Source organism: Crocodylus porosus, unplaced genomic scaffold, assembly GCF_001723895.1.
Source record: "Crocodylus porosus isolate Cpor-Errol unplaced genomic scaffold, CroPor_comp1, whole genome shotgun sequence".
Lineage (NCBI taxonomy): Eukaryota > Metazoa > Chordata > Crocodylia > Crocodylidae > Crocodylus > Crocodylus porosus.
Window position 1 is genome coordinate 4,308,302 of NW_017728926.1, and position 15,474 is coordinate 4,323,775.

The 15,474-nt window shown below is 47.2% G+C and overlaps 1 protein-coding gene across 7 annotated transcripts in view; it reads right to left on the reverse strand.

Annotated features, from left to right (window-relative positions):
- Window positions 1-15,474, reverse strand: part of TP73 (tumor protein p73) — a 70,649-nt gene that overhangs the window by 30,010 nt on the left and 25,165 nt on the right. For 4 of the 7 annotated variants that reach the window (XM_019541234.1, XM_019541236.1, XM_019541231.1 and 1 more), the window contains 2 exons: window positions 7,660-7,722; window positions 3,167-3,412 (listed from right to left, as the gene is read on the reverse strand). In XM_019541234.1, coding sequence (XP_019396779.1) covers window positions 3,167-3,412; window positions 7,660-7,722 — 309 coding nt within the window. Of the gene's footprint in view, window positions 1-3,166; window positions 3,413-7,659; window positions 7,723-13,933; window positions 14,136-15,474 lie in introns of those variants that run through there. The other 3 variants (XM_019541233.1, XM_019541235.1, XM_019541237.1) reach the window with 2 other exon arrangements.

Genomic DNA, 15,474 nt, shown 5'->3' on the forward strand with positions numbered 1-15,474 from the left:
CAAGCAGGTTCCACTGTGCCTTATGTATGATACTAATATCCTGAGTTCCTCGATCTGTCCCACATTCATGCCAAGCCCTAGGAAGATCCCAGGCTTCTGACCAGGACTCTGGGAAGAAGAGGACCCAAGATCCCCTCTCCTTCATCCCCCAGACAAAAGAATCCCTCTCAGCTCTCTCATGAGCCCAGTGCTAGCTGGCAGACTTAGGAATGAAGGCAGGGCAGTGTGAATGCCCATGCAATGCACATGCTTTCAATAAAGCTGGCAAGGTCTAAATCTGTAGTCTCAGAAAGTCCTTCCAATAGCCTGAGACACAGCACAGCTCATGTCAGTAAAAGACTGGCCCAGAGGGAGGGGCAAGAGCCAGTCAATGGCTGCATGCTGCAGGGGAGAAGCTCCATAGGTTTGTTTCTCTGTTTTTGCACCCCTTATCACGGCAACTTCCTGCGGCAAGAATGACATCACTCTCGGGAACATTGTCTCCTTTCCATTTAGACGAGGAGCATATTCCAAAACACATGAACAGTGAACACCTAAGCAAAGAAGAAGAGCACCCTCTTGATGGCTTATTCAGCTATGATCAGTGGGGACACATGTAGAAGATTTCCCTTGGCTTCCTATGGATTGAATAGGTCCTGTCCACAGTCCAGTGTGTCTGAACACTTATTGCCAAAGTCCAGAAAGGCCTTCCCTGATGCACACCTCATCCCACCCTCACGAATCCACTTGGCTGTCACAGCCTGTGCCTGCACCTCTGACTCTTAATTACGTGACCAATGTTTTTAGCTTGCGACATAGGTGGGCAGACACCAGTCAAACTGGCTACATACCCCCCTTACTCCACCCCTGCCTCGCGTATCTGACCTGCACCCTAACAGCACAAGGCAGCAGGATTCTAGCATTTGCTTTTAGAGCTAATAAAATCACATTTTAATAGCAAAATTCCCCCCTTAACTCGCATGGGTTCCAAAGGAGACAGAGAGATGGCAGGGCCAGATGGCACCTAAGCAACTAACTGGTTCAGAGAGGCATGAGTTTTTGTAAGTGACAGCCTACTTTGTCAGATGCTATGACAGTGGAGTCTTAGCGACAAGACCCTTCATCGCAGCATACGTTTGTTTTCCATTTGCCTTCTCTTGTCCTCGAGGAACCTGTACCTTCCTCCACAAATCCATTTTCAGATGTGTACCAAGGCTGGAGCAGAAAATTTCATCTTCTGGACCAATCCACCTGTCTCGCTATCTGGGGGCTTATGCTACCCTTAACACCCCGGTGCCTGAGGAACTCGATCACCTGTGTAATCCCTGCTGACCTTTATATTTAACCAATTACATTTTACCTCCTAGAGAAGAAAAATGGACTTGGACTGTTTCTGGCCCTCAAGGCCTGCCATTAATTCACAGACCTGATGAAGAGATGAATCACATTCTTAACCCATATCTCAGAGATGTCCCCTGCCGCCCTCCCCTACACAGGCTCATTGCCCAGAACTGTGGTCCCTGTTCCTCTGCAGGAACGCTGGTGAGGCTAACCTACAATGCCTGATTGGCTGATTGACTTATGATCTGTTTAAAATCAGATCTACTTTTCTGGCTTGTTAGAGAAGCTTTCTGGTTGTTTTAAAACAGCTGCCAAAGGCTGCATCTTCAGCTCACTCTCAGCCCAGCTGAGTTTGCTTTACTTCACATTAATGGCCAATGACCCATTATCCTTGGCTGATTCCCACATCCCAGTGTTTTAGAACCTGACTGCCATGGAAGAGTTTTTAGGGCCAGCGGATATCTGCTGAAGGCTGGCCAGGTCCCAGAGAGCAGGAGCCAAGGCTCCTTGCTCCAGCAGAGTGCTCAGCAGACTCACAGGGCTGGATCAGCTCACCTGGCAGGGCAGGGAGGAGATAACCCCCGCTAGTCTCCTCTCTGGCCTGTCTAGAATTACAAAACAAACAGCAAGGTAGGAGCTGTTAGCAATCGCCTCTTAACCACATCCCTGCCAGGCCCTTGCTAGGCAGTGCAAGGTGTGGAGTGGACCCCGCACTCCAGCCTGCACTAGTGGCCAGAGGAGCTGCCCCGTGTGGGCTCTGAAGGTACCTCGCACACAATGCATCCACGGGTGCTCTTTGTCCACTGCTGAAAGGGCTGTCATGGCAATTAAACACATCCGCATCCAAACATAAAAGTCATTATCACGCCTCAGGCCGATCCATCGCTCCAGGGCTGCTGTGGATAATGTCAAATCATAGCTCCATGGGAACCCTGTGGCTCCTTTATTATGCCGGTTGTCTCTTCTTGCTGTTTGTGCCCTCTCGGCTTGTCCCCAGAGAAATGAGAGCTGCCTGTCATCTGCCTCCCATGTCCTTCTCAATGGGGCATTTCTGTTGGGACATTGCTGGAGGGACGCCAATGAATATTTAATTTCCAAACAAACATCTGGGACAGAGGGTCTTAAGAGAAAGACCTTTGATTCTACAAAATCAGTAAATAAATATAACCCCTTTTTCATTAGGGACTACTCTTAGGCAAAATAAAAACCCCTCTAATATGAACTTAGGACATATCTTATTATAAGAAAAGCTCTCTGAATAATTTCCATGCCCCTTACTCTGTTTAAATGACTCTTTTATTGGTTTCCTGGCACTCAGCAAGAGCTGTGTCTTGAACTGAATAGCTGAGCTTTGGGGGGTTGAGCAAGAAGGGCTCATAGATATGTGGTGTCTATCAGCTCTTGGGGAGCTACGTTCCTTCTTGCGGTGTTATGTTGCTGGGTGAAATGCTTCTGACAGAAGTTAAATTATTGTCAGGGCTCCTAAAGAAAGAATCACCCATTTAATAATAACGCATTGCAAGAAATCATATCTATGAACATAACCTGTCATTGCTGCATCTGGTAAAAAACCACCCCTGAAAAATACCCAGATTTTCCCAATTTTGGTTCATCTGGATGGAATTACATTCATTGCCTCTACAGATCTCAAGTGTACTGTGCTCCTGGGGTCAGCAGAATGTGACTGCCCACATCAGGGCACCGGCTGCAGCACAGAAACAAGCGTTGTACACTCCTCTGCAAAGCAATCTCAAGACATTCAAGGGTTTCTTGCAGGTTCCTTGCAAACATTTGCCAATGGCTTACATGCATCTCTCTACAGAAGGCAAGAATACATGCAACTTACTGTCCAAGTGGCTGACTTGGCCGTGCTGGATTGCTGGAAAGTCACCTCAAAGTGGTGGGGACCAGGGTAGTCAGTGTTGGAGGGGATGACGGGAGCTGGGGACATGGCGTCGAAGGTGGAGCTGGGCTGCGAGTAGGGAGAATGCGTTGGGACATTGGAGGTGTGCTCAGAGTTGTAAGGGCTGGTGGAGGCTGCTCGGCTCCCGATGCTCTGATCCATGCTGCTGTTCAGCAAATTAAACTGGGACTGGAGGAAGGGAAAGGGGGAGGAGGGAAAAGAAAAAAGAAAACACCAGCCAGTTTAGAGACATGGAAACCTCAGCTACACTTCTTTAGGACTTCAGGTGTCCTGTTACAACCTCCTTAAAGGGCCAGCACACTGGAAAAACCGCTGAAAGAGCGGTTCTGGGCTGTTTTGTTTTTCAAACAGGTCACCACTTGTACGAAGGATAAAATCAGTACATTGACATCATCCCCTTGTGGTGGGTCCATCCATCCTGGGGCCAGGATTCCTGGCTTTCCAGTGCAACTGAACCCTGTGAAGCAACCTCTCCGGTAAGTGCAGAGACCCGTGCTCCTTGACGAGGGGCCATAGATTGGGATTTTTGGCTGCACCCCATGAGAATGGCCTTGGGAGGGAAACAGAAGATGATGCCCACCATGTCCTATGAACATGACAGTGGCTCCTGGTGAAACAAGCAGGACCTTTCCAGGGGCGTTTGTTCAGTGTCGCTCCAAGCACGGACAGGACTAGACAAGCCCCGGCCCTGACCTGCACGCACCCACATTCCACAGGCAAGCCCAGGTCAGGACCGAAGGCTGTACCTATCTCCTATCTCCCTCCAAGGCTGAGCCCAGGCCTCCAGCCCCAGCCCCTGAAGCTGCTTGCAGTTTAAGCTCTGGAGGCTGGATCCAGGACAGCGATATTTCACCCTGATTTACTTCACACCAGTGGTTCTCACCCCTGTTAGATGCAAGGCAGCCCTCAGACAATGCCAGCTCTTAGTTTTCATTCATTTTTTCACTACACAAAAATAACAGAGTGATGTTTCTGTTGCGAAGAACTCAGAAAGACCACGACAAGGCAAAATGGTTTTAATGCTATGAATTCCTATTTGAAATCTCTGGGTTTCTCTCATGAATCATGGTTGCACATGTAACAGTACTAATATTGTTTGGCATCCTACAGAGCCCCTGAAAGGATATCAAGGTTGAGAATCACTGTTTTAGGAAAAAAGCAAAACCTATGAGTGAACTCAGAAAAACATCAACTGGGAAGGGAGTCTCAGTCTCTAGGAACTCTCCAGTATAGCAGGCTGGGAGCGGATCCTATCTCTCAGGACTTCCTGTGCTCTCCGTTCCCTGGGATGCAGGACAGGGCTCTCTCCCCACAGTAGCACCCCCTTCCACTCCCATGCATGGATACATAGCAGCAGTCCCACAGGAAAGGCACTGCAGTGCCACGGGTGCAGGATTAGGACTGGGTTGCTAACCCTTGGGAGTAGGGAGAGGGGCCCAGCTGGCAGGGAGAGGAGGGGCAGTATAGAGCTCAGGATAGTGTGTATGCAGCCCTGGCCCTCGGGCGGGAAGTCAACACACTCCACGCTAGTCACCTTGTCTGACAGCTGCCTAAGCACTGGTCCTGACTCTTGCCCTGAGTCCTGCTCTGCACCACTTTATCTGTGGCAGCAAATGTGCCCAGCAAAGGGCTGCGGGTGGACCCATGAGGCCAGGAGCCACAACCTGCTCCTGGGCAGTTGTCTTGTTCTTCTAACTGCATTTCTCTTTCATTCCCACGTTTCTCTGCCTCACGTTCCACTTGGCGGACAGCTACACCAAGGCCCAGCCCAAGCAGAAGGGTTAAAGAAACTTAAATCTCTCTGCTTCTGGATCTGCTGGAACAATCTGGAGGTGACACCCACTGCTGCAATCACTCCGCTGCTCTCACTTGGGAATGGGAAGAAACCTCTGCGCTGAAAATAGCCCCATGTGTTTTGCTGCTGCATTCTGTTCCCTAATCAACCAAATGCACTGGATAATGTACCCCGATAGCAAGGCAGTGTTGTCTGCAACATGGTACAATGGGGGCACCCTGTCAGGCAGAATAACACCTGCTTTTCCCCACCACTGCTAGCTGGAGGCCAGTCCCCTGTGCATGCACTCCCACCCATGCACAGATACGTACGTGCATGCATGGGCTTGTATGCATGGACCTGCATACACATGTCTTCAATTAGGTTTATGAATGTGCTGTGCCAAGGACTGGTTAGTCATAACACCTTCATAAACCTGACTGAGGAACAGAGACTTTCAGAATTTGGGTTCCTCAGAGTGTGCTATCTGGGTCAGAGCCCAGGTTAACTTGCCTTTGGCCACCCCGGCAGTTTCAGAGAAATGGACTTTGCTAAGCGGGCCTCTTCCCAGGAGTCAGATGCTACCTTATTCCCCTCTCTGCGTTCGTCACCGGGAGGATCAGCTTCAATACCTCCCCTTGGGACACCAGGCAGTGTTTTGAGGAGCATCAGGCTACTCCTGCTGGAAAACCTCTTTCCTCCTCAGACGGGGGGCTTCCTGGGGCTTGAGCACAGAACAAATTGCTGCCATCACAAAGTTTAGGTACTCTACCTCTGGCACCAATAACATGAGTATCTATCACTGCAATAAGGGACTGCAGCTGGTTGCTGTGATCCAGTCAAACCCTCTGGGGATCAGCTGGTAGAAGGGGGTGCATAGTGCCCACCAGACAGTAGGCTACATCAGCAGCAGGAGCCAAGTCTGGAGAAGGACTTATTCTTTGTTCCTGATGAACCCCTGGAAATACCAAAAAAGAGACAGTGCCAAAAAGGGTGACCCAAGTCCTACAGAAAACTCGGAGCCAGACTACACAGAAGTAGCGTGCTCCCAAGAGCCAGGCTGGATGCACTTAATAAGCAGGTAGGTTTGTTTTTTTCTTAAACACATAATGCAGAAATCCAGGTCTCTTCATTCAGGGCTTCCATTAATCTGAGACACAGCATCAGGAGACCACCATTGGCCTTTACGACTCATATGCAGATGTCCTGAGCTGAAGAGATACGAAGCAGGAGAGAGCAGTTGGCTCTGGCACCAGTGAAATCTCAGCATGGGCTTCAGGTGCTTGGACGCTGGATATCAGGGCTGTGTCACCTGAGAAACCTGGCCCCTGTGGAGTTTGGGTCAAAACTCCTGTCGAGAGTCACACAGTAGTGGACACCAAAGCAGGGCCGAAGTGGTAACCACAATGAGATCTTCTCCCCTCCTTCTGCATCTCTTAGTGAGGAGAGACACATGCCTCTGTCCAGAGTAACACAGCTATCCCTCCATGTCACGGGAAGGTTTGCAGGTGTGGAGTCAGTTCTCAGGCTCACAGTCAAAGGGAAACCAGCAGCAACCTGATCCCAAACTTAACCCTGCACTGGGGCCATGCCAAGCCCCAACCCCAGTGCCAAAGAGCCACTTTTCCCTATTCACCTTTCCGATTTTTGACAGACTAAATCTGATTTTTTGGCTGCAATGAACCATTTCATAGTAGGTCGTGGAAAACTGGCAGACCTGGCTGGACTCTTCGTTTGGTAGAAGTTGGATTTACACTGGCAGAAACTGGAGCGGGGCTTGGCAGACACCCTCGTCAGAGTGGCTGGGGTGCCCTCTGTCTGTTAAAAGGTGGTACTGCCAGGAGCTAAGAACGAATCCTTGACATCTCTGTTCTGGCGCAAGGCAAGCGTCCCCTGCATAAGATGCTCTGAGTTTCACAGCTGACTTCTGAATTTTGTGGTATAAACAGACCACAGAGCAACTGCCTCAACTATGGAAAAAACAGCTGGTACAACTCTCTTGTTACTTCAAAGATGATCTATTTTTGATCTTATACATGCACATATGCATCCATGTACACCCAGTCCTTCACACACATACTCAAAACTTCCTTAAGCATCTTTGCTTTGGTCACTGAACATAAAGAGCCATCTTCTAGAGACAGGCTATGCAATTCATTTCACAGCTCTGATGATTTCCTATGGTGGTTTTCCCTGAATACAGTCCAAAACTGGGAAACGTCCCCAAACTACAAAGAAGCGCACAGCTTTGATGCAAGGAGGAGCAAGATCATAAGGTATATTCATCACTTCTTAACCTGCATTAGCTCTAGTTCCAGATCCTGGCTTCTTATAAGCCTGTTTTGCTGCATCTGTTCCAAATTTCCATCCTCAAACACATACATTAACAGCTGACAGCCCAGGATGAAATTGGTTCCCTTGTGTCTATAGGAATAACCTGGGAAACCCGTGTTGTTAAATAACCTTTACGAAACAAAACCTGTTGGGGTAAAAAAAACCCCAAAACCATTGACCTAAACCTTCATTCAAACTCAGACAGAGACTGAACCTTTCCTGCAGTTGACCCCTCCACCCCCAAACATGATCTTCTTTTGAAAATACTTGGTATATTTTTTGTCACCTGGAACCAGAGCAGAAATACCCGAGTTTTGCACCTTGAGGATGGTATTTGGGGTATTTCCAGTTCATCAAAAGTCAGAACAGTCTGGAAATCATACAAAAGAAATCTGTTCAAACCACACTGAGAAAAACGCTGTATCAGAGCTGAGGTTATTGTTGCTATGTGCTGCCTCTACTACCTGAACAAGCCAGAGGGCTTTTGCACTCTCTGGGCAAAGAGGCTGATGTATAATCTGAACATGGCCCCCTGACTTCAACCCCTTGAGATTTGCTCAGGAAGCCTGTTAAGCAACTCCTCCTGCCACGTTGCAATGAAGGAGAAACGGTTTGGTATTTTTGTGCCCATTACTCTATTGGCTCTTTTACCCATTCTCTTGCAGCAGCATCTTGTGGACAGGACAAAGACCATAAGGCCCTAGACAGCATTTGGAATTGCTCTTACCAGCCTGGGCATTTTGCTCAATTTCTTTGGGTCTCTTTTAGGTGAATAAAGTGATCCAAAAGGGTTCTAGAGATTTCCCCTGTGGGCCTGAAAATCCCCCAAGCAGCACCTGGCAGCACGCAAGCAAGCCTTCTCCGGAAAGCCTAACCATGTCCTGGGAGGCCCTGCTGTTTCAGTTTCCATGCATTTGCTCCTCACTCGGTCTTAACCCAAGTGAGTCTCCTCAGCCCTCCACTCCTTTAAGCCCCTGCTGGGACTGCCAGCACCAAAACTAATCAGTGATAAATACACGGAAGCACTTGCCCTTTAGTTGCCTGAACTAAGAGCAACAATTCATTGTAAACAGGTCACCTATCGGCCATCAGACAAGTGACAAATCTCAGCTGGACTTGAAACAGTCCCCTCAATACAAAAACTAGTACCAGCCTTTCTCCTGGACCATCCAGTCCTGCCTTGCTGTGATCCCTCTGGCCTGGTCTCAAACCACCCTCTCTGCTTTGGGAGGAAGGGTTTCCCCTACCAGCACTACTCCCTGCAAGCAGAGCATGTAACAGCACTTGAAAACAAACAATATCTAAAAAGCAAACGTCAAGGTAGATGCATGTCTGGTTAATTAGTCTATAAAGGTGCAAAATTACCCTGTCTTCTGCCTGGCTTCAGGCTAACACAGTTGACCACTTCTCTCTGCTAAAAAGCAAATGCCATGAAATGCATTATTTTTTATATCCACAACTGTACATGATAAACCACCTCAGCTATTTGCATGTATCCCTTCCTAATGCCGTCATTCTTAAAGGCTCACAAATAACCCTGCTTTGGAATCAGGGGGCACATTTTAACTTAGGAACCTACCTTATTCAAAGGTATATGGCACAATGGAATTACCGCCCCCCACCAAACCATCTCTGCTCAGAAAGACCTCCCATCCTCCGCATCTCTCACAGGAGAGTCAGGATTCTGCGATTAAGTGACAGGCAGACAAGGTTCTTTGGGTAGATGTGATATCTTTAATTAGATCAACTAGATGGTTGGAAAAAAGTTCTTTGCAAGCTTTCAGGCACAAGCACCCTTCTTCAGGCATAAGGAGAAGGGTGCTTGTGCCCAAAAGCTTGCAAAGAACTTTTTTCCAGCTATCTAGTTGGTCTGATAAAAAATATCACATCTACCCAAAGAACCTTGCCTGCCTCTGCCCTTAGACCAACACGGCTACAACGAATAACTCCTCCTGTGACTAAGTGATGGAATGCTGAACAAGATCTAACTTGCATTTGCAAATACATCCATTTTCTCCCCTAAAGTGTATGTTAAAGCCTCTGTCTTTTCCCACTGCTGCACAGTTTACCTAAGTTTAAAAAAAAAAAGAACCATAAACTCTCCACAATTCCATAATTACCTGGAGAAACAGGAAAGCCACAACAACTTCATCTAAACTGCCATTAAAATATGTCTGGTAAACTGTCCACAGCACCCAGTGCAGCACACTCAGGCAGGGAAGCACACGGCTACTGCTGGGATAATTGAAGGACTCCCAGTTAATCTTCTATTAAATGTACATTTCTTCAGGAACAAACTCAAGGCAACTGGTTTACCCTGAGGAACAAGCAAAAAGTTTTTCTGTGTTCCCATTCTGCACATAAATAGTCATCCCTAAAGAGAGCAATGTATGTTCTGATCATCGGGGATACAGAACAAAGTGTGCGTTGTTGGTTCAGTTAGTTCTATCCTAGGTGTTTTGTGTCTTGGCAATTTTTTTCCATGGAGACAAGAGCTCTGCAAACTGCAGCAGTCCAGCAGTCTAAGATCAGCTAGCAACGTCTGCTGCAGACATACTAGAGAAATAGGAAGTATTCTTAAAAGGTTCTGCAAGTTCACAAGTGCTGGAGGCAGGACTCCTAGGTTCTGACCCTGCTCTACCACTAACTCGCTGCGGGACCTTGGTTGAGTCTCCTTTCCTTCTGGGCCTCACTTTACCCATATTCAAGGCACTTGGTAATGGCAGTAGGGGAGAAGCAGCAAACTTGTGGCTCCTCCATTCTTAGAAAGGCACCCACCCTCCTGCTGCATGTCCTAGTGCCCATACAGTCATCTGACTTCATCCTCCCCAGGGGGACTCAAAACACTGATCTGTCCCTCATGGTGAAATGATTCCTGCAAGCTGGGGGATGGAGAGGAGAAGGAAAACACCAAACTAATTGCATCTCCTCTCCACACTGATATTGCCTGCTGCTCTTCAGGGAGGGGTCCCACTTTCAGTTCCTCCCCTGCAAGCCCACGCTTTCCCTCTCGTCTGCTTCTCCAATAGCTGACACTCCTCTCCAGGCTCCCAGCACCCAGGGCCAGCCCGTCCTGTCCTGCGGAACCTGCGGCCACAGGGGGCCCGCAGCCAAGGGGCCATTCCCTTCTTGCCCCCCTGCTGCCTGCACCATGTTTAAAGGGCTCAATTCAGGCAGGGAGCCCCTTCCCAGCTGAGCAGGGAAGGAGTTCCTGGCTCTGCTCCCGCCTCGGCCCTCGCAAAGGAACCTAGGCGCCCCCAGCACATGCTGCCCCTACCCTGCACCCCCCGCGGTGCAGCCCACATGCATGCAGCCCGGTCCCGACTATTTTATTCCGGTGGGTGTATACCACAATTAACTGCAATTTTGATTTTTCAATGGATCGGGGCCCCACAACTATATCTTGCAAGGGGCCCCAAAAAATTGTGGGCTGGCCCTGCCAGCACCCCAGCTACCTCCTTTGCCCTCAAGGACCTTTCCTCAGTGAATAAGGGATAGAATCCATCCATCTGTCCATTTCTCCATCCCATGGCTGTCATGCCTGAAGAGTAGTTTTTAGGTTTGGATTCGTGCAACGTCTTTGGGAATAATTCTTCTGCTGGAAAGCATTATTGCTGCTGCTGCAGTTATTGCTCATTTATATGGCTGTAGCACAGATGAGGATCATGGTGGGTTGGATATAGTACAAGCACAGGAGAAAAAGACTGTTCCCATACCAGCAGTGACTCAGTCTGTGCATACCATCAGAACGCAGGGGATGAGAGGGGCTGCATGGTCCAAAGTCTGGTCCCTGGGGTTTGCAGACATCCAGAGATACCTCAAAATCACAGGGCAAACCCTCACCCCCAACTGCCCAGGCACAACACGAGAAGCACCAAGAGCACTCTACAATAAACCAGGTGTAAAAGCAGGAAAATGAGATCCCTGCCAATGCCCTGCTACAGCAGTGACAGAAAAGCAAGTGGATACGGGGAAGAGGACCATGCCTTACATTACAAAAAAAGGCAAAAAACTTACAGCCCTTCCAAATCTGAAGGGGAGAAATTACTTCTTGACCCCGTATTTGGGGATTGAGGATCCTGAGCAGAACAGCATGACCTTCTTGCCAGGAACATCTCGGTTTTTTAGGTACCGGCAGGAGCATCAGCACTCCCCAGTCCCAAAACCAACACCATCCCAGATCCAAGTCCAACCTCCCTGACTCAGCTGTTATCCACAAAGGATGTTTTGGCAGCAGCCCCTCAGTGCTAACGAGAGTCCCCTGTCTAAGTCCCTGCTAAGAGAAAGAACCCCGAGTCCACGGAGGTGAAGGCTTCCTACCCGCCCAGGATGAAACGTGTGAGCAGTTCTAAGTGGGAGCACAATGAAGTAAAAGCCTCCTGTTTTGGAAGCTGCGTGCCATGGCATTTTGCAGGTTTGTAATCCTGCAATAGAACTACTCTTTGTATTTTAAAATATGCCCTGTCCTCCCCAATGAGGGGTGAGATACTGAGTTGCAAAAACACTTGCTCTAGAGGCACACTGAGCACTTGCCAGAAGGATATTCAGATTAAGAACGTGAGCGTTAATAATAACAGGCAACAACCTGCAACATGTGTGTGCTGAATGAGAGTAAAGTATGACATGCAGACAGATCAGAACCAACCTGCTGGCATGAGTATAAGATCTCAGGAAGCCGAGACAAGAGCGCCTTTAAAAGACAATGAAACGGAAACTGCTGCACTTGTTAAAACAAGAGCTTAATTGCCAAGGGATCTTTAGCACCTGGAGACGCTCTCAAACATCGCATCTCTGTCCAAAAAAGGAGTTTCCCATGACTGTTAGAAGTAAGATCCCCGATTACTAACATGAAGAGTGAGATTCTGCTGCTGTTATTCACACTGACAATGTTTTACTCTGGCTGAAATGGTTTGCGGCAGTAATTGTAGGGGTGGGTAACTGTTCCAGACAAATGGGGGTTTATAATGAATTATCTTAAACTGTTGCACTTGAAGTGAATTTTTCCATGATGTGAAGCTAACTACAGCATGGAGACAGGATGCCCTTCTGAATTCCTCTAAACTGAAATAAGTGCATTAAATTAAATAAATACTGGCACAATAAGATAACACTCAGACTCTTAGAGATTAGAGAAAATTCATTTTCTTTACCCTTCTCCCATTAAATCTTCTTTGCAAGGAGTTTGCATGCAGACTGTTTTACTGCTGTCGGCTTTGCCTGGAGACTGTGCCAGTTTGTCACAAAGCAACAGAAATAAAGTTGAGAATGTTTTTAAAACATTAGACATTAACATTGCAAATACATAAATATTGGGCAGCCCTTTTCAGGGGACAGTGTGGTATGTAAAATACTCCAATTAATTTTTAAGATGGACCAGATTTCAAGCTGATAATATTCCTTTCAAAGAAAAATTTAGAAATTGAAATTAAAAATATAGATCTCATTGTAATGCCACAGAGAGTAACAGAATTACAGTGCAAAACCCAGCCACCATATGCTTTTGTAACCTACAAAACAGACACAAACAATTACATCATTTCAAACTGAGAACTGCAACCCTGTGTCACTCTAATTGTTTATCAATAAATACAACAGCAAAGACCTACTCAAGAAAAAAAATCTTTAGAAATTAAAAAGCAAGTACATTAGGACAGATGTCTTTCCGTTACGATGTGCACTTTCAAAATGGTCATATATCTGGAACACTGCAACAGCACAATGGAACCTACTGATTAAGGCAGTATTCAACTGTTTAAAGATCAGGTTTAAAAAATATATTCGTACATGTAAGAATATATGTTACTATCTCCCAGTTACTTTAAACTGCAGAAGGAAAATATGTTTGGAGACATCCATGCACACATCACAGATCACTGCACATCTGTAACTGTCCCTATGGTTTCTATAATTGATCAAATCCCAAATGAAGGATGAGATGGTGCTCTGGTGCTGCTGAACAGCCAAGTATAAAGACAGACAGACAGTGTTTCCTCAAAGTGCATCGCAGTGCATTTGTTAGTTAAAGCTATGGGAGAAAACACAATGCACAGAGCAGCGACAGGTACAGAAGTATACACGTGCAAACTGGGAATCTCAACCAGCCATCTCTACTGGAGATTTAAATCATATATAAGACTTTGCAAAGCACAACACACTCTTCAGAAATAAAGACAGCCCAACAGAGCCATGCCAAGCAAACAGTCCACACATTAACCACCCCATCTTGATGTAGACTCCACTGAGATTTCCCTCTTGAATGCACTACAGCTGCACATATAGCCACAGCCTGCGTGATGCTCAGATGAGTGCCTCCTGGCGCTAGACCTGTATGATCTGGTGCCTGCAGTTAATGGCGCAGGGCAGACAGTGGTCTGAAGTCAGTTTTACTGCAGCCCCTTCTCCAGCTTGGTCACCCTGCCTGAGCGAGGACTGAATTTCCTACGCGGCATCCCTCCCAAGACAACAGGTACAAGTCAAGATCACAGTGCTAGAGCGTGATGTCCTGCTTCAGGAGAGGATGATTCCTTTGGAAAATAATAATAATAAAAAGGCAAACCCCATTAAAAAAAGGTTGCACCTACCGTGGTGAAATGCTGCATTGGGTCGCTAATGTACAGCATTTTAGTCTTCCTGGAATTTAAATGCAATGGGAAACTGTCCCGCCAGAGGAGTCATGGGGTCGGGGGAGGATGGGAAAAACAAAGGGGGTATGAATCGACATACGACAACCGAACATAGAGAGACGTGGTGGGGAGAAGGTAGAGGCAGCGCCAGGGATGCTGCGCTGGCTACCTGCGTGCAGTTTGTTGGCTTTTTTGCTTTTCTCATCTCCCTTAGTTCTGTCAACTAGCTGCATCTAACAACAAAACTCGGGCCCACCCCTTTCTCTCCCTCATGACTATTCATTAAAACACAGGGCAGGCCTAGGCTTGCCCAATGATGTATTGGACTCTACCAAATGCTCCCACCAAGGGGGAGACTGGGGGGTCTGTCTCCATAATTAAAACTCAGCAAGATTTAATTCCAAAAAGTGGCTTGTAGAGTGTAAAGCTCTTGGAACAGCCCATTTTATACCCAGAATAAGGCGACTGGATTTGCACTGATAAATAACGCAAAGTGTCCATGGGATCGGTCAACTAGTGCATTTCTAGCTTTGGGCAAATATGGACAATGGTTCTTTTTCTTCCGATCCATCAGCAGCTACCCGTCCTAGGACTGTGACATATGACAGTAGGTTTTTTGGGGTACTCCCAAGGTCTGGCATCTATAAAACATCAACAGTGTTGTTGTTGGGTTTTTTCAACCCTCAAATGCTTCTTAAGGATGTGTGCTGTTAGAAAGTCCTGAGTAGAAAAGACATAAGCCACTCATGGGGTTACAGCAGTGGTTTTCAACCTTTTTTCGTTTGCAGACCCCTAAAAAAAAATTTGAATGGAAGTGTGGACCACTCTGAATCAGACGCATGGGTATTCACATACTTTTGATTGATTGTAGTCATCTTTCACAGATCCCTTAGACATAGTCTGCAGACCCCCGGGGGTCTGTAGACAACAGGTTCAAAACCCCTGGGTGATGCTGTAATGAAATTCCCAAGGGAAGTTGACCCAAAACAACCCAAAAACCCACTGTAGCAGTATGACTTAAACAGCACATAGTGATCCAGTAACCAAACAGTAGTGGAAACTACAGGAATAGGTACACAGAGAGGTAGGGTGGGGATATGCTTCCTGAGCTGCAAAGTTTTAAGAACCTGGGAACAGGTAATGATGGTTGATTGTCTGGTCTTTACCACCACCAATAGTTCATCTTTCCTCTCCCTCAGATACCTCCTGATTTTGTTTGACTTCTCCTTTTCACTATGAGGAACACCCTCCCATAAGAAGCTTAAAGAACCCCAGAAATTACAAACCAAAACAATTGGCCCGAGTCATTCGCCAACATCCTTCCCTTTGCGCAGTACCAGGGCAACACAACCAGCGAGCTACGTGCATACATTCAAAGCAGTCTGCATGGGACCTCCCCATCAGCAGCAGCTTGTGAAGTGTCATTAGAACAACTGTCTCAATCATCCACCTCGCAGAAAGTCTAGTCAGAAGTCATATTAGGTGCAAACAAGGCTATA